Genomic DNA, 27624 nt, shown 5'->3' on the forward strand with positions numbered 1-27624 from the left:
AATTCCCTCAGCATTTGCTTGTCTGAGAAAGATGTTATTTCTCCTTCATTTATGAAACTTAGTTTTGCTGGATACAAAATTCTTGCCTGACAGTTATTCTGTTTAAGAAGACTAAAAAATGACCCCAATCTCTTCTGGTTTGTAAGGTTTCTGCTGAGAAGTCTGCTATTAGTCTGATAGGTTTTCCTTAATAGGTTACCTGATGCTTTTGTCTTGCTGTTCTTAGAATTATTTCCTTCACATTGACTTTAGATAATCTGATGACTATGTTCTTTGGTGACGTCCTTTTTGTAATGAGTCTTCCAGGACTTCTTTGAGCTTCTTTTATTTGGATGTCTAAATTTTTAGCAAGGACAGGGAAGTTTTCCTCAATTATTCCCTCAAATAGGTTTTCCAAATTTTTTGTTTTTTCCTCTCCCTCAGGAAAACCTATAATACTTTGTCTGTTTTGCATAATCCCATATTTCTTGGAGACGTTGTTTCTTTTAAATCTTTTTTCTTTATTTTTGTCTGGGTTAATTTGAAAGCCTTGTCTTCAAGCTCTGAAATTGCTTCTTCTACTTAATCTAGTGTATTATTAACACTTTCCACTGCATTTTGTAGTATCCTAAGTGTGTCTTTCATTTCTGGAAGTTCTGACTGGTTTTCTTTTAAAATATCTATCTCTTTAAAAAAAATTTTCATTGATATCCTAATTTTTTTTAATTTGTGTTGGTTTTTACCTTTATCATCTATCTCCTTGAGTAAATTAATAATCAACCTTTTGAATTTTTATCTGGTATTTTAAAGATTTAATCTTGGTTTGAATCCACTGCTGGAGAGTTATTGTGTTTTTTGGGAGGTATTACAGAACTCTGTTTTCTCATATTGCCAGAATTATTTTTCTGGTTCCTTCTCATTTGGGTAGACTATTTCTTCTCCTTATTTTTGAATTTATTTTTCATTTAACTGGGGTTTTTATTTCTTTTATTCCCCTTGAGGGTATGACTTTAATGTTTATAATTTATTGTCACCTAGCTTTGGCTCTAGGTGCTTTCAGTGGTGAAGACTCTGTATGAGTTTCTTGGTTATAGAGAATCTTTGTGTGATGTTTTTCTCAGATGCTCGTTGTAGTATTGATATGCTTGGTGTATGAACAGGTTCAGTGTTTCCTGCGGAGATTTTCAGTCTGGTTCACAGTATAGGCTGCTGCCCACTGCTTCTTGCAAAGGGTCTGTAGTTCCTTTCAGTTTTTCTGTTAAGTTCCTATGTTGCTTCTTGAAAAAAAAAGTTCAGAGCATTAATCTCTACACACTACTTTGTCTGAGTGGGAGAGGCATGCTAGCAATACCTCCAATCTGCTATCTTGGTTAAGGGGAGACTTAACATCCTCCTTTACCTATTTTCTATAAAGTCTATTTTTGTCTGATATAAACATGAATACCTCTGATCTCTTTGGGTTACCATTTGCATGGAATATCTTTTTTCCATCCTTTTACTTTCAGCCCGAGTATGTCCTTATATCTAAAGTGTCTTGTAGATGGCATATAGTTGGATCTTGTTCTTTTTTAATCCATTCAGCCACTCTATGTCTTTCGACTGGGGAATTTAATCAATTTACATTTAAAGTGATTACTGATAGGTAATAACTTACTATTATCATTTCATTGTGTTCTGTATGGCTAGTAGTGGTTTTGTCCCCCTTTGCGGCTCTTGCTGCCTTCCCTTCTATTTCATTGATTCTTCTGTAGTGACATGCTTTTCTTTCTTTCTCATTTTTTCTGGTGCATCTACCATGGGTATTTCACCAGAGAGCTTTATATTTCCATATCCTTTCACGTTACTGTCTAGTATCCCTTTGTTTCAACCTGAAAAACTCCCTTTAACAATTCTTATAAGGCAGGCATAATGGTAATTAATTCCTCGCCTTTTGTTTATCCAGAAAGGTCTTTATTTATTCTTCACTTTTAAAAGTCTTGCCATATATACTATTCTTGGTTGTCAGTTTTTTTTCCTTCAGCACTTTGTATAGATGAGGGAACATCAAAACTTTCATGGAAAATTGAATTAAAAGATAAAAATTAAAAATATGAACTTTATTTCTTGTCATAATCTCCAAAAAGTTCCAGTACTCTTGTAAGTGATTATATCAACCATTTAGTACATCACTAAAGAAGTGGGGGTCCTAGGAACTTAGCCATGTCAATGCAGTCTTTTTTACAGTATTAAGTGAAGAAAAATGGATATCCTTTAAAGATGTTTTTAAATTAGGAGACAAAAAGAAGTCAAAAGGAATAAATCACAATTTTAAGGTGGATGCCTAATGATTCCCCATGGAAATTATTTAAAATTTGTCCCTGTTTGATGAGAGGAATGAGCAGAAGCACTGTCATGGCAGAGAACAACTCGCTGATGAAGATTTCCCAGGCATTTTTCTTCTAAAGCTTTGGGTTTCTCAAAACACTCTCATAATAAGCAGATGTTATTTTCTTTTTTATTTTTCTTTTTGGGACAGAGGCAGATGTTATTTTCTTTTGACCTTCCAGAAAGTCAACAAGCAAAATGCCTTGAATATCTCATAAAACTGTTGCCACGACTTTTGCTCTTCACCATGTGCCCCTCTTGGTAGCCATTGCTTTTGATTGTGCTTTGTCTTCAGGATTGTACCAGCAAAGCCATGTTTCATCTGCTGTTATAATTCTTCCAAGAAATGCTTTAGGATCTCAATGCCAATTGTTTGAATTTTTCACTGAAAGCTCTTGCGTGCAGCTAATCTTAGCACAACAGTTTTGGCACCCATTGAGTGGAAAGTTTGTTCAATTTTGATTTTTTAGTCAGAATTGTGTAAGCTAAACCAACTGAGATGCCTATGGTGTTTGGCTATTGCTTCTGCTGTGAATTGTTGGCCCTCTTCAGTTAGACATGAATAAGATGAATTTTTTCCTCATAAATTGATGTGGATGGTCTGCTGCCATGGGCATCTTTATCATCATCTCGTTCCTTCTTAAAATGAATTATCCATTTGAAAGCAGCTGATTTCTTTGGCATACTATTCCCATAAACTTTTTGTAAAGTATCAATAATTTCACCATTCTTCCACCATGCTTCGCCATAAATGTGGTATTTGTTCTTGCCTCAGTAATAGCAGAATACACGTTGCTCTGGATAGGAACTCTTTTCAAATTGATGTCTTATCCAAATCAGCAGGAGTTTATTTTAGTGCCAAAAAAATGTTTGAAATCCATGCATAGTTTTTTTTATAATACATACCGTCCATGAACTTTTTGAAGATCCCTCATATAATCTCATTCCACTCTGTCCTGCGATGCTTCCACTGAGAAATCTGTGATATTCTTATGGAAAGTCTCTGTATATACCACATTGCCTTTCTCCTGTTGCCCTTAAGATGTTTGTTTTTGGAAAGCTTGATTATAATTTGTCTTAGTGTGAATTTCTTTAGTTTCATCATGACTGTAGTCCTTTGAGCTTCTTAAATTTGGATATCTAGTTCCTTTTTCACATTTGGAAGGTTTTGGCTATTGTAGTTTGAAAAAATATTCTGTCCCTCATTTCCTCTCTATTCCTCTTCTGAAATTCATGTAATGCATATATTGTTTCACTTGATGGTGCCCGATAAGTCCCTTAGGCTTTCTTCATTTTTCCTTTTTCTTTTTGTTCCTCTGACTCAATAATTTCAAATGACCTCTCTTTGAGTTTGCTGACTCTTTCTCTTGCTTAATAAAGTCTGCTATTGATCCCCTATAGTAATTTTTTTTTTCAAATCAGTTACTGTATTGTTCAGCTTCAGAATTCCTGTTTGGTTATTTAGAATTCCTGTTTGGATCTTTACAGTTTCTATCTCTTAATTGATATTCTCATTTTATTCACAGTTTCATTGTATATGTTTTCTTGTAGTGCACTAATTTAAAATGTTCCTTTTAAATTATTTGTCAGGTAATTCATAGATCTCCATTTCTTTTGGGTCAGTTTATGGACAGTTATTTTGTTCTTCTGATTGAGCCATATTTTCCCTGTTTCTTTGTGCGCATTATATTTTGTTGTAATTTTTGTATTTGAATAAACGGTCACCTCTTCCAGTCTTTACAGACTGGTTTTGGATGGAAAAAGACCTTCACCAATCAGCCCAGCTAGAGATTCTGGCGGTCTCTCAAACCTTTTACAGAGATGAATTTTCTCTGAGCCTATGTGTGTAATTTCACAACCAGAATAAGTTTGCTGGTTTCTTTTTCAGGAGTCTATGGTCTCTTGCACCCTCTGGTGTCTTTCCACAGTACTACGGGTATTTTGGTGCGGCCACCAACCGCTGAGCTCTCTTGTTCTCAGCAGCCCCCAGGCAACCAAAGTATGCCTATTCCTCATCAGCACTCCAAGTCAAGCAAGGCAGAAACCAGACACTTGAGTGGTCTCAAAAAGCCAGCACACTGGACATAATTCCATTTTACTCTTTTTCTCCCAAGGGAGAAACAAGTCACTGGACTTTTCTTCCTCATCATTAGCTGTGGTGGCTTGGGGAAGGGGCCGACTCAAATGAAATGAAACAGCTTTTCTTACCTGTTTCAAAACCATGGTTCTTGGTTTTAAACTGGAGTTCTGTGACTTCATAAGTGATTTCTGGCCTTCTCATAAAGGCTTTATTGGACCATATATTGTTAAGTCAGTGTTTCTGTAGGGGTAGAAGTCTGGTGCTTCCTATTCCTCCATCTTGCTGACTGCGGACAGGCTTATTTTTGTAATCTCATAAAGCATTCTCTACATGAAGAATTTACAGTAAGGAAGTTTCTTTGATTTAGAACAAAGGAATGAAATATCTTAGACATCCATTTCTGCCTCTCCCTGATTTTTTTTTTTTTGCATTTAAAGTATATAAAGACATTGTACTTGACACACAATCTTATATACCATCTCACCTTCATCTCTGATTCCAGCAAGGCTACAGTAAACAGTTCTGCATAGGTATCAACCCACTTTGGGGTAACAATGTCTCATTTCAATCTTATACTAAACATACTTCTTTATTCCTTCCCTAGGAGCTTGTTAGTTGTCTATAGGTCTAAGTCTTAAGTGTATTAACACAGAATCGCAGGAAAGGCAGGCCCCAGAAGGCAACCCTTGACTCTCCTCAAGGAGGGAACAGAAGCTGACAGACCAATGCCTCTCTTTTTAATCCCTTAGGTGGACAATTTAGGGATATAGCTTCTGGGCCTCACCAGAAGTAGTAGTCATCCTCAGAAGTAACAAACTAGATAGTACATCATTGTATTGGCTTTGCCTTTTTCTATTTGATTCTTCAATTCCCTCATCTTCTTGGTCTTGTGGGGTGGAGGTACATGACCCAGGCTATGATGTACATTAATCAGAGCCTTACTCTATGTGATCTCCTTTTGTTTTCTGTTAAAAAATACAGATAGGTTTCCTCTCTTCCACCAGATTATATTCCTTTTAAAGGTAAAGGGCCTCATTTAATTCTGCAGTCCCATAATATGCACTCATGATTTTTGTCCAATACATGCAACAATTTCCCATCACAGATGGCCTCACTAGTCCCAAATGATTTAAAATGAAAAAAAAAAATATTTCACAAGCTTGAAAGCTAAATTTATGCAAAACTTTTAAAATTCAGATCCATTTTTATAATGTTTTGTTGCTAAAGCCCAGTTTTTTGACTTGGTCAAATATGCTTTACTTAGATAATGCATCTCAGATATCCATTTACTGATAGTAAATATATTTTTGAAGGTAATCTTTCTGTGTAGGTAATAAGTGCCAACAATGTTTTAGTAAATTATAGATCCCTGAAGGAAAACTCTATAGATCTATGACAATCTCAGGTTTTCTTTTCCCATATAAAATGTTTTAATTAAAAAAAAATTCCCCCCAGATTAAAACAAACATTTCTTTACATGATTCCTCCTGCAACACTCAAGCCAAACACACATTTATCTGGCTTGAAGTTATATCATTATATGAAATAACTAAAAAAGATAAATCTTACCAAAATATTGCCTTTGCTTTAAGTGATGCTTTTAACAAACAAAAGGAAAAGCTCATAATATGATAAAGGGATCAACTCAGAACATAGATAATACAAGATTTAGTGGTCTTCTGTGCAGAATAAGAGAAATACTGTGTTAGTTCTCAATAATCAACAAGCAATTAAAACAATTCTGAAAATACTTGAAATCTGGACAGATACAGATGTATTTTTTATTGAAATTTTACCCTAATGCACAACATTACATTTTCCTGCCCTGCAACTCTAGTGGCTTAGATGCTAGATATCAATACTGGCACATGAAGCTTGATAACTAACTGGACATATTAGCAGAGGAAAAGGAAAATGTGACAAAAAGATCCTACTTGAAGAAGCATAAAATCTGTTGTTCACCTAGACAAGTATGTTAACACCAACAAGTCTTAACTATGATTTACACTGTAATCTCTGCTCAATTACCGTAGAAAATCTTAAATTAGCTAAGCTCTAGCCCACAGAATTCAGGGTGTTGCAAATTTGACTGTCAAGATGTTAGAAAACAGAGCTTGTGGTTAGCTCTCTGACGAGTACTTGCTTCTCCAAAGCCGAGACACTTCAACTATCCTCTCTTCCTACCACATTTCCCATTTGCTGTGAATGCTCAGGTGTGGTATAGATCAAGGCAAATCCCTATCAAAGCTACTCATGTATGGAAAACCAACTCAGCTTCTAACACCACGTTCAAAGTACCATTGGGTTTGTATTGTTTACTGTGCAGAAGACCTGGAATACTGGAGCTGAAAGAGATTTTAAGGGGCATCTAATCCAAAACCCTGAGAGGTTGTCCAAGGTGGCAAAGTCAGCGGCAAGACTGGGTCATGAACTCAGGGCACCTGATTCCTAATCAACATTTTGTGGGGAGAAGTGGTTTATTTCCCTCTAACTCAAAATAACCCAATGATAATTTTAGTGCAGTGAGCAAGCTAATATAAAAGGCTATTCTTATTTTTGAGAGTGGATTATCTCTTATCTGAGAAGATTTGAAATCACATTTAAACAAATATCTAGAGATATATTATTCTAAGAACAAGATAATTCAGTGTCTGCAACAAAATAAACTGAAATTATATTAACCTTGACAAATTTCAATTTATAAAACTAATCCATATTAGATATAAATATAATTAACATTAACCTCGCTTGAATTAAGTTTTGCATATCCCCATTCAAAACTCCACAATAATGTACTATCACTAACAGTAAAACATTCTACATACTGCCTAGATTGAGGGTGAAGACAGATCATCTTGCATACGGAGAACTGCTCTGCCTTACTTGGGTAAGGCAGAACTTTTTGGCATTTCCTAAGGCCAAGCACGTGACTTTGCTTTAAAGCTCCATTCCATGAGGTCAATGCCAGGTCTGCTAGCCCAAAATGAAACAAACTTTTTAATCCAGATCCATCATGGGTCATTTATTCTATAAACACAGTCCAGATATTTTCACAGCTCTGGGCCAGATGCCACAGAGGAACAGAATATGAATTTGAAAAATACCAACTATTTACAGGGCACCAATTTGTGTGCCAGCCTTACAAATGTTACCATAACCCTACATGAGACATATTATTATTCTGTTTTGTAAAGGGAGAAACTGAGAAAACATTACCAAAGCTAGTAGAAGGCAGAGCTTTGGAACACCTGCATTCTCACTGAGAATTCTAACCCACCCCGAGCCTGACACCAAGCTCCTCCGCATTTCAGCAGGGCACTCAAGAAGCAATGTAGATGCATGGTATTATTTCTGAGGGCTCTGTTCTGTTCCATTGGTCTATATCTACAACCATCTGATCTTTGACAAACCTGGCAAAAACTAGAAACGGGGAAAGGATTCCCTATTTAATAAATGGTGCTGGGAAAACTGGCTAGCCATACGTAGAAAGCCAAAACTGGATCCCTTCCTTACACCTTATACAAAAACTAACTCAAGATGAATTAAAGACTTAAATGTTAGACCTAAAACCATAAAAACCCTAGAAGAAAACCTAGGCAATACCATTCAGGACACAGGCATGGGCAAGGACTTCATGACTAAAACACAAAAAGCAATGGCAACAAAAGCCAAAATTGACAAATGGGATCTAATTAAACTAAAGAGTTTCTGCACAGCAAAAGAAACTACCATCAGAGTGAACAGGCAACCTACAGAATGGGAAAAAATTTTTACAATCTACCCATCTGACAAAGGGCTAATATCCAGAATCTACAAAGAACTTAAACAAATTTACAGGAAAAAATCAAACAACCCCATCAAAAAGTGGGCCAAGCATATGAACAGACACTTCTCAAAAGACATTTATGCAGCCAACAGACACATGAAAAAATGCTCACCATCACTGGCCATCAGAGAAATGCAAATCAAAACCACAATGAGATACCATCTCACACCGGTTAGAATGGCAATCATTAAAAAGTCAGGAAACAACAGGTGCTGGGGAGGATGTGGAGAAACGGGAACACTTTTAAACCGTTGGTGGTACTGTAAACTAGTTCAACCACTGGGGAAGACAGTATGGTGATTCCTCAAGGATCTAGAACTAGAAATAATACCATTTGACCCAGCAATCCCATTAGTGGGTATATACCCAAAGGATTATAAATCATGCTGCTATAAAGACACATGCACATGTATGTTTACTGTGGTACTATTCACAACAGCAAAGACTTGGAACCAACCCAAACGTCCACCAATGATAGACTGGATTAAGAAAATGTTGCACATATACACCATGGAATACTATGCAGCCGTAAGAAAGGATGAGTTCATGTCCTTTGTAGGGACATGGATGAAGCGGGAAACCATCATCCTCGGCAAACTATCGCAAGGACAGAAAACCAAACACTGCATGTTCTCACTCTTAGGTGGGAATTGAACAATGAAAACACTTGGACACAGGGTGGGGAACATCACACACCAGGGCCTGTCGTTGGGTGGGGGGAGCAGGGAGGGATAGCATTAGGAGATACACCTAATGTAAATGACGAGTTAATGGGTGCAGCACACCAACATGACACATGTATACATATGTAACAAACTTGCAGGTTGTTCACATGTACCCTAGAATTTAAAGTATAATAAAAAAAAAAAAAAAAAGAAACAATGTAACCTATTCCGGAGGGTGGTTTGTCATCCTAAACTCAGCTATGATACATCTCCACAACATACAAAAGTCTAGACCTTACAACAACCCTAATTGGAAAACTAGTGTCTAGATCTACTTGGAATTCCAAAAAGAAATCAGGGCTCCAAATTTAAAGTGTTTACAGCTTTTTTTTCCCTGTAAAGTACAGATCCCAATGGGCATCTGTATGTCATGAGTTGTTGCTGAGAGGCTGAGATGACCCCACAGGCATAAATCACCAAAGACAATGCCCCACACAAAGTAAGAGATAATACAAATTGGCTGCTGCTTTTGCAATTATCATCATTCTTCAGTACTCAAGATTCCTCAAATTTCTTCCTCAGAATACAGTCAAAAAGAAAAAAAAGCCATGTAATCACATTCATTATTACGTAGTTCATAACTATAAAAAAATTTTTTCAACCAAATGTACTATTATTCAACCACAGAATTTTAATTCTGAAAACTGCTTAGAAATACAGAAAACATTTAATAGATTAAAATGCTGAATACAAAGCAGTAAATACTATATCAGCAACTACATAAACTCTAATTCAAGACAGAAAAATGAAAACGGTTGTTAGGATGGTGAGATTACTGACGATTATTTTTCTTTTTAAAAAGCTTCCTCTTGTTGCTTTAAAAATTTCTTTTTTTTATTATTATTATACTTAAAGTTTTAAGGTACATGTGCACAACGTGCAGGTTAGTTACATATGTATACATGTGCCATGTTGGTGTGCTGCACCCATTAACTCATTATTTAACATTAGGTATATCTCCTAATGCTATCCCTCCCCCATCCCCCCACCCCAGAACAGGCCCCAGTGTGTGATACTCCCCTTCCTGTGTCCATGTGTTCTCATTGTTCAATTCCCATCTATGAGTGAGAACATGCGGTGTTTGGTTTTTTGTCCTTGCGATAGTTTCCTGAGAATGATGGTTTCCAGCTTCATCCATGTCCCTACAAAGGACATGAACTCACCATTTTTTATGGCTGCATAGTATTCCATGGTGTATATGTGCAACATTTTCTTAATCCAGTCTATCATTGTTGGACATTTGGCTTGGTTCCAAGTCTTTGCTATTGTGAATAGTGCCTCAATAAACATACATGTGCATGTATCTTTATAGAAGCATGATTTATAATCCTTTGGGTATATACCCAGTAATGGGATGGCTGGGTCAAATGGTATTTCTAGCTCTAGATCCCTGAGGAATCGCCACACTGACTTCCACAAGGGTTGAACTAGCTTACAGTCCCACCAACAGTGTAAAAGTGTTCCTATTTCTCCACATCCTCTCCAACACCTGTTGTTTCCTGACTTTTTAATGATTGCCATTCTAACTGGTGTGAGATGGTATCTCATTGTGGTTTTGATTTGCATTTCTCTGATGGCCAGTGATGATGAGCATTTTTTCATGTGTCTGTTGGCTGCATAAATGTCTTGAGAAGTGTCTGTTCATATCCTTCGCCCACTTGTTGATGGGGTTGTTTGTTTTTTTCTTGTAAATTTGTTGGAGTTCATTGTAGATTCTGGATATTAGCCCTTTGGGAGATGAGTAGATTGCAAAAATTTTTTCCCCTTCTGTAGGTTGCCTGTTCACTCTGATGGTAGTTTCTTTTGCTGTGCAGAAGGTCTTTAGTTTAATTAGATCCCATTTGTCAATTTTGGCTTTTGTTGCCATTGCTTTTGGTGTTTTAGACATGAAGTCCTTGCCCATGCCTATGTCCTGAATGGTATTGCCTAGGTTTTCTTCTAGGGTTTTTATGGTTTTAGGTCTAACATTTAAGTCTTTAATCAATCTTCAACTAATTTTTGATCAATCTTGAATTAAGGTGTAAGGAAGGGATCCAGTTTCAGCTTTCTACATATGGCTAGCCAGTTTTCCCAGCACCATTTATTAAGTAGGGAATCCTTTCCCCATTTCTTGTTTTGGTCAGGTTTGTCAAAGATCAGATGGTTGTAGATATGCGGCATCTACAGGGCTCTGTTCTGTTCCATTGGTCTATATCTCTGTTTTGGTACCAGTACCATGCTGTTTTGGTTACTGTAGCCTTGTAGTATAGTTTGAAGCAGGTAGCGTGATGCCTCCAGCTTTGTTCTTTTGGCTTAGGATTGACTTGGCAATGTGGGCTCTTTTCTGGTTCCATATGAACTTTAAAGTAGTTTTTTTCCAATTCTGTGAAGAAAGTCATTGGTAGCTTGATGGGGATGGCATTGAATCTATAAATTACCTTGGGCAATATGGCCATTTTCATGATATTGATTCTTCCTACCCATGAGCATGGAATGTTCTTCCATTTGTTTGTAACCTCTTTTATTACATTGAGCAGTGGTTTGTAGTTCTCCTTGAAGATGTCCTTCACATCCCTTGTAAGTTGGATTCCTAGGTATTTCATTCTCTTTGAAGCAATTATGAATGCAAGTTCACTCATGATGTGGCTCTCTGTCTGTTATTGGTGTATAAGAACGGTTGTGATTTTTCCACATTGATTTTGTATCCTGAGACTGCTGAAGTTGCCTATCAGCTTAAGGAGATTTTGGGCTGAGACAATGGGGTTTTCTAGATATACAATCATGTCATTTGCAAACAGGGACAATTTGACTTGCTCTTTTCCTAATTGAATACCCTTTCTTTCTTTCTCCTGCCTGATTGCCCTGGCCAGAACATCCAACACTATGTTGAATAGGAGTGGTGAGAGAGGGCATCCCTGTCTTGTGCCAGTTTTCTAAGGGAATGCTTCCAGTTTTTGCCCACTCAATATGATATTGGCTGAGGGTTTGTCATAGATAGCTCTTATTATTTTGAGATACATCCCATCAATACCTAATTTACTGAGAGTTTTTAGCATGAAGTGGTGTTGAATTTTGTCAAAGGACTTTTCTGCATCTATTGAGATAATCATATGGTTTTTGCCGTTGGTTCTGTTTATATGGTGGATTATGTTTATTGATTTGCCTATGTTGAACCAGCCTTGCATCCTTGGGATGAAGCCAACTTGATCGTGGTGGATAAGCTTTTTGATGTGTTGCCGGATTCGGTTTGTCAGTATTTTATTCAGGATTTTTGCATCGATGTTCATCAGGGATATTGGTCTAAAATTCTCTCTTTTTGTTGTGTCTCTGCCAGACTTTGGTATAAGGATGATGCTGGCCTCATAAAATGAGTTAGGGAGGATTCCCTCTTTTTCTATTGATTGGAATAGTTTCAGAAGGAATGGTACCAGCTCCTCCTTGTACCTCTGGTAGAATTCGGCTGTGAATCCATCTGGTCCTGGACTTTTTTTGGTTGGTAAGCTATTAATTATTACCTCAATTTCAGAGCCTGGTATTGGTCTATTCAGAGATTCAACTTCTTCCTGGTTTAGTCTTGGGAGGGTGTATGTGTCAAGGAATTTATCCGTTTCTTCTAGATTTTCGAGTTTATTTGCGTAGAGGTGTTTATAATATTCTCTGATGGTAGTTTGTAGTTCTGTGGGATCAGTGGTGATATCCCCTTTATCACTTTTTATTGCATCTATCTGATTTTTCTCTCTTTTCTTCTTTATTAGTCTTGCTAGCGGTCTATCCATTTTGTTGATCTTTTCAAAAAACCAGCTCCTGGATTCACTGATTTTTTGAAGGGTTTTTTGTGTCTCTATTTCCTTCAGTTCTGCTCTGATCTTAGTTATTTCTTGCCTTCTGGTAGCTTTTGAATGTGTTTGCTCTTGCTTCTCTAGTTCTTTTAATTGTGAAGTTAGGGTGTCAATTTTAGATCTTTCCTGCTTTCTCTTGTGGGCATTTAGTGCTATAAATTTCCCTCTACACACTGCTTTGAATGTATCCCAGAGATTCTGGTATGTTGTGTCTTTGTTGTCGTTGGTTTCAAAGAACATCTTTATTTCTGCCTTCATTTCGTTATGTACCCAGTAGTCATTCAGGAGCAGGTTGTTCAGTTTCCAAGTAGTTGAGTGGTTTTGAAGGAGTTTCTTAATCCTGAGTTCTAGTTTGATTGCACTGTGGTCTGAGAGACAGTTTGTTATAATTTCTGTTCTTTTACATTTGCTGAGGAGTGTATTGCTTTAAAAATTTCTACAATGAAAAGTGTGTTTTTAAATTATTTCATAATATATTACGTAGGTATCTATTATGCCTAACTTAATGGGAGTCTGCAGGAAAACCAAACGCATTGTGAGCCTACTGTGCAATATGACAATATTGCCCTCCGCAAGAATATATAGATTTGTGCTCCTCCCCAAAGTCCCTTACAACAAGCCACTATAAATGACATGCCTGTTATAAATTACGTTCCCAGACTAAAATGCTTCAAGATGGTTTAATAATGTGGAAAAAGTACTAGCTTCAAGGGTAAAGGAAATCAAAGAAAGAGAAGAGTCTGATTCTTAACTTCAATGATTTCACCATCCTCTAACCACCTTGCAAGGTTTCTCAAAGTGTGATCCTGGGACCATCTCCATTAGACTCACAAAAGATTCTTTCCAAAATGCCAATCCTGCCAACACCACTCTCAAACCTACAAAGTTGGAATCTGAGAGGGAAGCCCAAAGTGTACGTCCTCAAAAAAAAAACAAAAACAAAAAAACAAACAAAAAAAAACACATTCTCCGGCTGATTTTCATGCCCACAAGTTTTAAAAAATATTGATCCACAGACATGCTAAGCAGGTAAGATAAAATTCACTTAAATTTTTCAGCGAAAAAGGCAAAATGGAGATCTAACTCTATATTTGTAATTCAATTGCTTTCTAATAATGGACTGTGGGAACTGCAGGTATAAGGAGCAGATTACCCTGCAGATTTGTTGTCTCTTCTGCCTAACCTGCAAAACTTCCCAGAAAATAATTTTGCAAAATTGATCAGGAACCTTAAAATTTCCATGTCCTTTGCTCCCCAAAATTTCACTAATAAGGTTTTTCATATGAGAATAATAAAAAATGCATAAAAGGTTTTTAGGCAGAAGTGGTTGGGACAGCGAGCTAAATATTTATCATCTGCCATATCTTGAGTACCTGCTCCGCACCTGGCACTTGTGGATACAGTATTTCTAATCCTCACAACCTAGAAGATAGATACTTTTTATCTCCATTTTAGAGATGAGAAGCTAAATGAGTTATTAATTTGTCCCAGGCCACATGGCTAATAATCAGGATCTGAATCCCGGGCAGTTTGAGTAGAAACATTGGGCTCATTCCACTGTCTAGCCACCTAAAAATATTCTAAAATGTTGTAGTGTTTAAACAAAGTATACTACAACAAGAAAATTATATAGACATTTGAAACCATGTTCTTCAAGAACCTCTAATGAAACAGAAAATAGTTATGATTCAACGCTAAGTGAAAAAGATAGGAGGTATGATCCCAGTGTAGAATTTAAGTCACAGAAGGGTAGGGCCAGTAACTCTTTTGGTTTCATCTGCATCCCCAAAGCTCAACACTGCACCTGACATATGGTACAAACTCAAAATGCATGGCAAAAATAAATTATGTGTGGGCATATTTTCAAAAGACCAGGAAAAAAATTCCTAAAATATCATCAGTGGTTATTGCTGGATTCTGGACTTAGGGATGACTTGGTTTTTCTTTTTTACTTATGTTTATACTTTCAAGTATTCTATATAGGTTTGTATTACTTTTAAAATCGAGGGTGAAAAAACAGCAATGGCTAATTTTCAAATCCTATGTTTAATCACCTTCCTATATAAGAGATACAGTTAAGCTCCAGATCAACTCAATATGCAGACTAATATACGGTTTATCATTCTCACTATAACAGGGAAACCACCTGATACCTAGAAAGTGTCATCTTTTCATATGCCAGCATCATAAATGGGAACAAGATTTAATACTTATTACAAATACAAATGTTTTCATCATCCACAGCTATTAGTAGCCTGACAGGTAGGAAAAGGATTTACAAATGTATAGCACCCACAATGCTTCTATGATGGTTTTGTGCTCTTTGAAGACTTCCCTAGATGGTAGTACAATAAGGATTAGACATTGAATTTGGTGGCTTTTGCAGCATAACAAGATTTTCTTGCCAAGATCATCCCACACACCAAAACCACTATAAATTAGCATTAAAATTGCACCTCATTCCTGGTAGTTTATTAAATATTTCATATAGAGGAATATATGTGGTCACTATTACCCTATGTATTTTTTAAGTAAGAACTGTATCTTGAACTAAGAATGAGTCAACTGGTTTATTTTATTAGCTCACTATTTTGGACAATTTCAGACAACAAAACATGGGATGATAATTCTATCAAACTGTCTCCAAAATGGTTCTGAACAAATTCTGGCTTTGTTGGCCAGATTATACCTAAGTGACCAATCTATGAAAAGCCAAAAGGCCGAGGCATGAACTACATTGAACCTGTCAATTCTAAATGAAATCTGACATGTGTGGAAGGTGGGAGGAGGGAGGACAGAAAGGATATCTTAAGATAATAAAAAGTGAAATAAGCATTTTTATTGTACCATGTAATTTTCTATGGGAAAAAAAAAAACATTTGACATGGAGAAAACAATGGAGAATTTTTAGAGATAGTTCCAGTACTCAGTGGCCCTAGATTCTGTTCATAAAAGGAGTAACAAGATGAGAAGAGCTTTACATGATCAAGGTTGGTTTCCTCTTTGGTACTTAGGTTTATTTCTGGACTATGCCAAGAAAGAAATTCTAGGGAGCCTCTCAGAACCTATTCTGGTTCAGGGGCTGCCTGATGAAAAAAAAAATTATAATTTAAAAAAAGGAAAGAAAGAAATTCTACTGATATATAATGTTACTGAATAATATAAGTTCCTGCAGATTATCAGCACAGTCCAAAGTCTCTGATACAGGTAAGCTTTGACTTCAGTCACAATTTGCAATTTTGAGTCCCAATGCTCCTCCACTTTGCCCACCGTGAGGAAAATATCGGGTAAAACATTCAGCATCCATTCTGACCCCCTTCTTCTTTGCCTACTTCCACTAGTGAGGCTGGAAAAAGAAGATACATTCCCAGAGTCTTTTGCAGCAGAAGATGGCCAAAGAAGTACAGATAGAAGTTCCAGGAGAGAGAATTCTTTGTCACATAAAAAGGCAAAATCTCTAAGAGAAAATAATTTTTGTTCTTCCGCCTTTTACCTGCATAAACCACAGACACACCTCAATACACAGCCACAGCCATAGTGCAAAAATAAGGCAAAAAGCCACAGGCTGAAGATGGTGGACGCAGGGAAGAGGGAAGACAGGGGGCTCCTGATGCCCTTGAGCAGCTCTTGGAGCCTGGACTGCTTAGCCCCAGACTTCTCATTAGGTGAGAAAGACACACCCCTGGCTTGTTTAAGCCACTCTGTGTCAGGTTTCCTGTTAGTCGCAGCCAAATACATTCTTGCCTGTAAAAGTCATTGGTATAACAAACCTCTCTGGCTATGTATTTATCAATGATCAACTTCACCAAAACCCCCCAAGACTTCATAGAGATAAGTGACTGAGAGTGCTTGCTCCATGCCCGTGAGCGTGAGGTTTTACTGTCCCTCTCAGTGCATCCTCACGGAACTCTACAAGAAGCAAAGTGAGGACCTCCTCAATCCAAGTTAGTCTGAAAGCAGCTCCTGGGCTCTTTACTGCCAAGCTATACAACCTCTGATGTGTTTTTTCACTTAATCTATAAAGCAATTTTAATTTCAACTATGCTCTCTGGATCGAATAAATTGTCATAACAAACTTTTCTAATTTTTTGAGGAAGACTTTCACTAAAACACATCAAACATACCCCCCCACACACACACACACGCAAAGGATTCACATGAAATTAGAAGAAAAAAGAAAAAAAGACTTGGCAAGTATTTGCTTTCTAGTGTTTTGAAATCTTTAACCATCATGTGAGACAGTACTGCTGCATCTGAACTGATGTTTATTAAGCACCATCAACCTGGCACTGAGCTAAGCATTTTACATACATTCTCACACTCAGCGTTCACAATATCACCATAAAGTAGGACTATTATTAATCCCCATTTTACAGGTGAGCAAATGAAACATGTTAACCCAGGCAGAGTATTTTCTTCAAAAAAGCTTCTTTCTACACACCAATGAATGACTCAAAATTCAGAGCAACTTACAACCAGAAGAGAGATTAACTGATTTCGCTGCTAGTCTTTAGTAAACCATGCTAGAAATGAATGGCTCAGGACCAGTCAAATAATGAAAAATACTCAAAGCAAGAACAATTTACAACTAAAAAGGGCGAAAAGCCCTCTCATCCTGAGCAAAATCTAGAATTCCACACTCATGTCTAATGGAGCTTTACTTAGTATTTACCCACCCACCTTTACAAGTATACTCCACACATGGCAAGCTGCCCGGAAGGCCAATAATAATATTTAGATAGCTGTGCATGTTCATTAATCATAAGATAATTTAAGACCAAACTAAAGTTTCCAATATACTTGATTTTCATGATCAATATAAGAAAGTGCATTTTATACATTATGATTTACTGTGAATATTGTTATTAGCTTATTCAGCACTTCCTATGTTGCCAGCACTGGGATGACTTACATACACCTTTTTCCTCTTCATTGTCAAAACTACCTCAGGAGGTAAGTACTACCATTAACTGCCCCGTTTGAGAAACGAGGTTGCCAAGTGATGGATTCTCCCAAGCTCCCTATTAAAATGTAGCATCAAGATTCAAATCTAGATTTGGCCCAGAGCCCTGTGCTCTTAATCTCTAAGCTTATAAACTTATTTGATTTGTTTTTGCTGTTTATTAGCCTTGATCAAGCATTAGCTAGAAAATTCTGTTTATTTAAGCTTTACTCTTTATCTTCACTTTCAGTACTCCCCCATTTTCACACATTTTTGGCTTCATATTTCTTCCCGCTCTCATGAAAAAAGTCTAAATTATTATCTGTTCATCAAATCATTTTAAAAATCCACTAAAGTTTGCTGAATTAAAGAGATAACATAGTTGCTGCTCCTACTGTTAATCAATGATGTACAACAACCTCTGTTTCAGTGGCTAACTCTGCTACTCAACCAAGCAGTAGCAAATGACCCCAGTTCTGCCTATCACTGCAAAAATGCAACATGGTTCTTAAAGTCTTTGGCAGCAGTATCATAAAATCCCACCAGCTGTGAATCTCCTTTCATGAAAATAGGCCATTCCTCCCCACCACAGGTCCCACCTTTTAACACTCACTACTTTCTCTACTGAAAGAAGGGATTCCCAAACTTTGAAAATGCCTATGCTTCTGAATTTTATATGGGAAAATTTTTTTAAGAATAATTTGAAGTGCTGTGTTATATATGGGAATTTTTAATTTTACAGTACACATATATGTTTTTACAAAGAAAAATACTTTTAAAAAGAAAAGTATTAATATAGGAGTCCTGTGATTGCCTCAGTACTCTGGCAAACACCAAGACTGTATCTTTGATTCTCTTGACTCAATTATTTCCTACTTTCTCCCAGACTTCCTGCTATAACACTCTCCTCCCTTTCCTCCCTGATAACTCACAGTTGAGTTAATGTGAGTTATGATATGTAACTTATAACTTTGAGTTAATTTAACTAAAATTTAATTGACTTACATAAATCAATACTATTATTTCACATGATATATGAAATTTACATTTGAAGATCAGTATTAAATAAAGAAATTATATAAGGATTTTCTTTATCATTAAAAATGCTGTCTATGGTATTCATTCCAAGACTTACCACACCCATCAAAAACGTAAACTTGAAAATAAATTTCCATTTATAAAACTGTAAACTAATAAAACTGATAATCTTCATTTACAGCAAAAACATCAGATACTCTGCATGGTTGTTTCGAAGTAGTAATTAGACCCCAACCCGCCAGTAAAAAACCATGAAAACAGAGTGATATTTCCCTACATTGTTGGCCTGGTGGTTTTTATCTGTAACAATTCTTTCAAGTTTCAATGATCATCTAAGAATGGTATTTCATTTATTTGACTACTACCCTATTGCCCATATATTAACCTCACTGAATTTTTGGTCCATTGCGTAGAAGAATTTCTCTACTAATAAAAATACAACTCATTAAAGATTAACTTGCCCCCAGGACAGTCTCTCTGGAAACAAATTCCAAGCATTATAATCACCAATTTGCACTCTGAATACTTAAAGACAGATAATCTTATTTATCCTGATTTAAACTGGAAACCTGTACCTATTTTAAGTCAATTGTAAATAGAAAAATAGCACACCCAAATTCACAATAATTGAAAACTCAAATATAGACTTTACTTACTTGGCACTTTTCAAACAAAAAGCTTTCCACCCAAGAGTATCTAACAATATTAGAATGCTTATTGACTTGACAGACTTACTTCTTTAGTTTCTATTTTACTTCTGCAATTATGAACTTGCAAAATTATTTTGTTCCTCAACTATTTATTGAGTATATACTATATTTCAGACATTGTGGTAGGCACCGAAAATCCTTTTAATCCATGATGCAATATTTATTATTAATAATAACAACAGGTATTCATTAAGTTCTTATCATTGATCAAACACTGTGGGCAAGTGTTAGCTTGTTAGGCATTATCTCTTTCGATTCTCCCAAAACCTAAAAGGTCCTAGTATCAGCTCCTTTTTACAGATGGGAAAACTGAAGGCAGAGAGAGGCCTAGCAACTTTCCTGAGATCCTATAGGGTTTTGAACCCAGGTATTAGTGAACCCAGTGCTCACACTTGCGTTTTGGTCAACAACTAACCACATATACTACAATGGTCCCATAAGATTATAATGAAGCTGAAAAATTCCTATCGCCTAGTGATGTCATAGCCATAGTAACATAACACATTACCTTTCCAATGTTTAGATATATTGAGATACACAAATACTACTGTGCCACAACTGTCTACAGTATTGGGTATAGTAACATGCCTTGTAGCCTAGTAACATTATTTGTAGCCTACGAGCAACAGACTATACCATATAGCCTAGGTAGTAGGTGTAGCAGGCTACACAATCTAGGTTTGTGTAACTACACTCCATGATGTTTGCACAATGAAAATGCCTAAGGACACATTTCTAAGAAGTATCCCAGTCGTAGTCCTTAAGCAATGCATGACTGTATATCGGTTGTTCAAGAGATGTTAAGACTTTCTGTAAAAGAAACTTTATTACTGCAAAGCAATTTCAAACCATCTCAAGTCGTAATATCACATCTATTAATACAAAAGAGCCTTCAAATTTTCAAAAAGTCTCATCAAAATTTCATTTTATTCAAAGTGAAAATGAATTAAATTAAAAAAGGAAATTCACTTCTAAAGCTCAGGTTATACACTTGAACTTCCCAGAAGCTAACATCACTGTCCTTACTTGTTTGTGCGCAGGTGAAACAGATCATTCTTTCATATCACTCCAAACTAATGTAGAAAACTGAAAGCTGGTTGAAAAGGATGAGTATGTGCTACTATCAGTTCATTCCAAACGATCTCACAATATATGCCTGACATAAATTTAATATTTTGTTTTATAATCATAAACTAGACAAAAAGAACCACAGAACCGACGAAATAACTAAAATGAGTTACTGAAATGCAACTGGGGCTTTAATTTCCAAATCTATCTTATAACGGTCTTACTTGAAGAGTTTATCACAGAAGTAACTGTCCTTAAAAGTTACATAATTTGAGAAAAAAAGAGAGGGAAGGGGAGAGACAGACAAAGGCATGACACACATTAGGGATGTTTATCAATAAAAATAAGCAACAAGGGAGGAAAGCCTGTAGCACATCCAAAAAACGTCTGCCAAACACTCTTGCTATTTGTTTCCACCAAGTTATTGTTTTGGAAAACATGTTGTTCTCTCTTAAAATAACCTGCTTAATTGTTCTAAAAAGCCACTGCATTTCCACAGAGGGCTAAATCGTTCCCATACTGCGATGCATTGACTGATAAAGTCAAAATAAGTTATGTATAAAGCCACAAATAAAGTTTGAAAAGCTCCAAACTCTCCCACGATAAAAGAACACTAGCTACTGAATGAATCTTCACCAGCATCCTAAGTGAGACTAATGCCTGGTCCCGTACACGTAGTTTAAGAATAACAGTCATTCAAACTAACTCATTTCTCTCTTTGGATGTGGGAAATGAGCCACATCGGTGGCTACAGGTAGGCTAGTAATTATCGGTTTTAAGAAAGGTCAAAATGACCTTGGACGTTTTGACGTTCACTCCAATACTCGTATTATAAATCAGAATCTGTTTTCGGCCCAGTATGGTTGAAGATTTTCTACCCGGGAAAGTCCCAAAGAAATTAAAGAGTTAAAAATAATTCTAAGTTGTGAAAAACAAAGTCAGACACCCATAGCATAGCAAGATTTTTATGGACTGAATGTAACTCAAGATGTGTTTTATAAGCCTGTCAAGAGATGAACACTGTCCTCAAACACAGCAGCACTGCCTCCACACTCCCCCACTCGCTTTGGCTGCTCACCCCCATCCTGGCCCTCCTTGACCACAGCGGTGGGGGCGGGAGCTCCTGTCTTAAGCCTTGACATCTGCAGAGCGTTTCCCAATAGTGAGACAAGGCCCCTCAGCTGGAGGAAGTGGATACTGACAAGGGGAGAGAGTGAAACAGACGGAGAGACAGAACTCGAGGCTGCCAGGGCATGGGGAGGGTCACGCATACTCAGTGCGGCCCGAGTGGTCCGGATGGCACAGCCCAGGTGTCCGGGCTAAAGTTGGCATCTCCAACGTCCAGGACGCAACTTGGGCGCGCCAGTACAAACTCGGCCTTCGGCTTTTCTGAAGCCGGTCCAGTTCGCACAGGGCCCCCAGCGCCTGGAAACCTGAGAGGCGTGGAAGGGTGGGGAGTCCCGCGAAGTCTCCAGTCCCTGGGTGTCCTCCGGCTCCGCGGAGGAGCGGGCCTGGAGCTAAACCGGCCGTAGGCTGGAGTAGCGGGCGCCGGGGCGCGCGGTGGGGATGTCCGAGAAGGAGTTAGAGGCTCAGTCGGGGAGTCCGAGAACACGGGGGATGCCTACCTTGTAACATGGCCTCAAGTTTCTTCCTGTCCACGCGGAAGCGCTCCTCGCTCCACTCCGGGCTGTGCAGAGTCGCCCCGGCGACCAAGTCGTCCTCGGAGCCGGGCATTGGGGAGTCTGTGCTGCGCTCGCTGTTGGAGCCGGGGTCCGACTGCGCCGCCAGGTAGCTGGGCTCTCCCTGGGCGGCCATGGTGGGCGCGCAGCGCTCGGGCTCCCGCTGCCGCCGCCGCTCTGCCTGCGCTGCCGCCTCCACTCGCCGGCCGGGCTCAACTGGCTCCCAGCGCCGCGGCGCTAGCTCGTCCCCCTGCAGCCGCCGACGCCACCGCCAACGCCGCCGCCGCCACTGAGCCCCCGGCGCATCCCAGCCCCGGGCGCCGCCCACGCCGCCCGCCACCCCGGGTCGCGGCCCCGGGCCGGGTCCAGTGGCTGCGCCGCCCCCCGCCAGCAACGCCCGCGCGGAATGAGCGCGCCGCGCTGCCCGCGCCTCCATCCGCAGGGCTCGGCGCCCCCTCCCCGCCCGCCGCCCCTACAGCCGCGCGCTCATTGGCCCGGCCAGCCCACGGGGAGCCACGGCGGGCGGGCGGCCCCTGGCGCTCACACACTCGCGCGCACACACACACCACGTACACACTGCCGCTTTCTGCACTTACACGTATAAATCCTTTCCATACATGCACTTTCATAGCTCCTCAAACACACACACTCCTGAACGCACATGGAGTGTCCACGTAATTCCTGTCTACACATACACATCACATACACTACTACTTTTCTGCACTTACACATACAAATCTCTTCCCCCTACATACTCTCATAATCCTCCAAACACACAAACACAAACACTCCAAGTTCAAGCACAGCAGAATCCTGAACGCACACTAAGTGCATACGCAATTCCGCTGTTTACATACATACCCTACACCCTGAAACTCACAGCCCCAGTTGGTTCCACAAGCTCGAACGTGAGGAAGAGGAAAAAGAAGGCTTGGAGAAGAAATCATGCCCGTCTTTCGCAGGCATCGCCATGGACGTGGCTCGCATGTAGTTCATACCTCCAGGAAGGGCTCAAACCCAGACACCTCCTCTCCTCCCAGCAAAGTGGCCCGCTGCACGAGAGGTGGACAAGAGGCTTACTCTTTTTATTCTGAGAAGGGGAATTTTTTTTTTTTTCTTGAATGGAGTGAGGAAGGAATTGTTTTCTCTGTGATTCTCAAGGAATGGACTCAGCAGACTTTTTTTTTTTTTTTTTTTTAAAGTAGAAAAGGGGCTCGGAGATTGCGGTGTTGGTGAGCTGGATCCAGCTGGCACGTGGGCAGGGCTGTCTTGTCAGGGACTGAGGGCTTTTCTCTGTTTTCAAGGTCAGTCTCTGACAGATGACGGCCAGTAACCTCTGAGCCTCACTGCCAAGGGCCAGCCCACCCACGGCCTCTGTCAAGCTTGGATATGAAGCGCGGGGGAAGAGGAGACTCCCTCGTACTGGGTGTGCCCTTGGAACTCTGTTTTCCCAGTTCACACAGATTCATAGCCTATTATTTTATGACCCAAAGTACAAAGACTTGCGGGGAGGAACGATGGGGATAGCAGTTTGTCACTGCGCCACAGAAGGAGGCTTCCTGGCTCACATGTAGGAAGAGCCATATCACTGGCACAGGCCTGTGGATAATCATGGAATATGCCGAAGGTAAATCAAAATTATTTCAGGTTCAGCTGCCTAGTTAACAGGAATTGACCCTGTGATGGGTACCGATGAGGAAACTGAGACCGTGGGAAATAAAGTAACTTGACTAAGGTCGTCCAGCAGCAGATAATACAGCCAATAGTCGGACCCGGGTCTGTGGGTCTTTATACAAAGTCTTACCTTTTTGAGTGGAGACCCCTCCTGCCCAGAGTCACCTCCTGAAGAACTGAGAGCATCTGCACACTTAACTGCTCTGATTCACCACCATGTGTTCCTTTTATAAACTTGTTAATTACTGTTAATTTCTATCCAAGGCACTAGTTTCAGCACCAAAAGGGTTTATCTAGGAGCATTCCCACTCTTTTCCATCAGGGACATTTACTGTGTTTTTCTATCAACAAATATTTATTGGGACCCTACTATGTACTTGGCACTGTTAAGCCCAAGAAATAGTGAGCAAAGACGGACACATCCCTGTAGTCCCTCCTGGAGCTGAAATTCTAATGAGCAGGAATATTGACCAAAAAATGAATCACAAATATAAAATCATGCCCACAGTAAGCATTACAAACAAGAGACTCAAGATATGAGAAAACCTATAATAGAGTAACTGGATTCAGTCAGAGAGGTCAGTGAAGGCTTCTCAGAAACAGTGACTCTAGCTCAGAACAGACATTGGAAGAGAAATTAACTAGGCAAGGGAAGGAAGAGCCATCCCTGCAAATGATCATCTCGTCATAGTAACATCCCTGAAGGTAGATACTACAATTATCCTCATTTGAGAGTTGAGGAAACTGAGGCACAAAAGGTAAAATGACTTGCTCAAGGTTGCACGACTAAGTTGAAGAATAAGAATTTGAACCCAGGCAGTCTCTTGAAAATTAGGCTTCAGGTGTTTTATGCTTAGCCAATAAGTTATATTGGCTGTCAATAAGATTAGCACAAGTAAAGACACTGTAGCAGAAGGGGGCAGTATGCATTCCCCTGTTGGATGAACTAAAAGAAGGCCAGCATAGCTGGTACAAGGAAACAAGGAATTAGGACTCACTGGGGCAGGAGCTATAAGTAAGAGGGGACATATGCAAGCAGCATACGTCAAATTAAGGAGTTTTTGTCTTTATCCTTAGAATAAAAGTAAATCATATAGAGGCTGTAAGTAAAGAAAGATGTGCTTAGATTTGCATTTTAAAAAGTTGACTATGGCTGTAGTGTGGAGAACAGACTGAGGGACAAGGATAGACAGAAGCAGTTGGACCAATTGCGAGACTACATAGGAAATTTAGATAATAAATGCTGGTAGCTTACATAGGTGGTGAAGATGAGAGACATGAGAGGATTTGAGAAATATTTCAACAGTAAGTATCACCAAGTAGATTGGTGATGAATTAGAAATAGTATGATGGGAAGAGAAATGTTGAGAATATCTCCAGGGTTCTGGCTAACACAATAAGAGAGAGATAGGTGTCATTAACTGAAACTGGGAATACTGAAAGAAAATCACAATGGAGGAAAGTTCATGAAGTTGAATTCGGCATTTTGAGTTTGAAATGATGATGAGATCTCCAAGAAGAGATGTCGTGTTAGCAATTGAATGGTCTGGAATTCAGTAAAGGAATCTTGGCTAGAGATTAAAATGTGTTATTTGTTTATAGGTAACAATTCTTTTTTTTTTTTTTTTTTTTTTTGAGTTGGAGTCTTGCTCTGTCGCCCAGGATGGAGTGCAGTGGCGCAATCTCGGCTCACTGCAAGCTCCGCCTCCCGGGTTCACGCCATTCTCCTTCCTCAGCCTCCCCAGTAGCTGGGACTACAGGCGCCCGCCACTGCGCCCGGCTAATTTTTTGTACTTTTAGTAGAGACGGGGTTTCACCATGTTAGCCAGGATGGTCTCGATCTCCTGACCTCGTGATCCACCCGCCTCGGCCTCCCAAAGTGCTGGGATTACAGGCGTGAGCCACCGCGCCTGGCCTGTAGGTAACAATTCTAGCCATCCACCTGGGTCAGACTGTCTATGGAAAAAGAAGAGAGTTAGAAGAAAAGGGAACCAAGGAACGTGACTTTTTCAAATTCTGACAGTGGTCAAGTAGAGGACAGTGTAATGTGAAAGGATATAGAAGCAGCAGTGAAAGAAGAATGAAGAAACAAATAAAGCTGTGGCATGTAAACTCAGGAAAAGACTGTTACAAAAAGGAAAGTGTGATTATCTTTGTTTACTAAGGGAAGTCAACTTTTTTTTTATGAGATTGCTGAGACCTTGGCAAGAAAGCCATAATGGAGTGGTTGAGGAGTGGGTATAGCTAATGAAATGAGAAGTAACAACAACTCTTTGGAAAAGGTTTGGCTGAGAAAGGGAGGAAGGAGCAATAGCTGAAGGACAAAGTGGGCAAAGGGAACCTGTTTATTGCTCATTGGTTGTTTGGTAGTTTGGTTGGTTAGATGGTTGATTTAATGGTTTTCCAGGTTTGAGCATGTTTAAAAGTGACTGGAAAAGATTCAGGTGGCAGAAATTGAGTATTCAACAAAAAGGAGAAGAATTAATATTATCAGGTTTTGAGAGCATGAACAGAATAGATTACAAGAGATAATAAGAGGACAAATAGCTCATCAGAAAGTAAACAAGATGGGTACAAATATAGGTCAGTTTGTAGGTTGCATTTTTACAACAGGAAGGAGTTGCCATATGATGGATTGTATTTTCCCAAAAGAGTAAAAGTCAAGTTTATCTATGAAGAGTAGGAGGGAAAGAGAGCAGTCATAGGTTTGAAGAGAGTAGAGAGATTTGGTTTGCTTTTGGTAATTGAGAGGTTTTTATATAGCCTTTGCATCTGTAAAAGGATGAGTTGGCACTGTTGAGAGGCCAGTTGATGTTGGTAATCATAACTTTATAAAATTATAATGATAATCATAAATTTATGATTTGTCCTATGACTTTCTCCAACAGTACTCAGCTTCTTGAATGCAGGCACAGAGAAAACACAGGACTCCTGCCAAATGGATGCAGCATCAAGAGCCAAATGGCAATGCAGCAATGCCCAGTGGAAAATAATTTCCATGGTAGAAGTTTATACCCCGCAAAACTATCAACCAAACATAAGGCTAAAATCCATTCTCAAAAAAAAAAAAAAACTTTTTATTTATTTATGCCCTGTCTGAGGTAGCTACTGAAGATTGCTTGCCACCAAAACAAGATTAAATCAAGATAAAGAGAAAATGTAGAATATAGAAAACAAGCAAGCTAGCACATGATAGAGGCAAAAGAGTTCCTCAAGATGATAATGAAAAGAGAACTCAAATTGCAGTAGGTCAGAAAACTCAGGGTTGAGATTTCTTCTAGATTAAATGGAATTCTTGGAATGCAAGAACATAGAGGATATTGAGACAGCTCATGAAGACTCTGTGGTTAAATTAGTGATCAGTTCATAGAAAACTGTGGTACCAAAAAGAAGACAATTATTAACTCCAAGTATAACAAAACATGCAGAAAAATTCAGAATAATCAGAGTATGCAACGTGGCTGAGTCATAACTAGTATTTGTTTAGTTGTAATAATGTAAACCATGCATATTGATCTAACCTAAATTATGACATATCTAGATTAGGAATTTGAGGGATTGGGAAATGTGCCTGTGTGTAGTGGAGGCTTTGTGTAAGGGGAGGAAGTGGTGAAAAAAAATGAACCTCATCTGCTTTAAGGAAACATCAATAGATAATAGCTAAAATGTTTCAAAAATCAGGAGGAAGCAATGTAAGCATATTATTTGGAGACACAGTGGC

General features: G+C 38.8%; 1 protein-coding gene across 6 annotated transcripts in view; it reads right to left on the reverse strand.

The window, feature by feature from the left end:
* Positions 1-23273, reverse strand: part of BICC1 (BicC family RNA binding protein 1) — a 320717-nt gene extending 297444 nt beyond the window's left edge. For 2 of the 6 annotated variants that reach the window (XM_063727638.1, XM_063727639.1), the window contains exon 1: positions 22176-22606. In XM_063727638.1, coding sequence (XP_063583708.1) covers positions 22176-22365 — 190 coding nt within the window. In that variant the 5' untranslated portion in view covers positions 22366-22606. Of the gene's footprint in view, positions 1-22175; positions 22639-23090; positions 23130-23227 lie in introns of those variants that run through there. The other 4 variants (XM_054522560.2, XM_054522561.2, XM_024253682.3 and 1 more) reach the window with 4 other exon arrangements.
* Between the last annotated feature and the right edge of the window lie 4351 nt (positions 23274-27624).

This window comes from Pongo abelii, chromosome 8 (assembly GCF_028885655.2).
Source record: "Pongo abelii isolate AG06213 chromosome 8, NHGRI_mPonAbe1-v2.0_pri, whole genome shotgun sequence".
NCBI lineage: Eukaryota > Metazoa > Chordata > Mammalia > Primates > Hominidae > Pongo > Pongo abelii.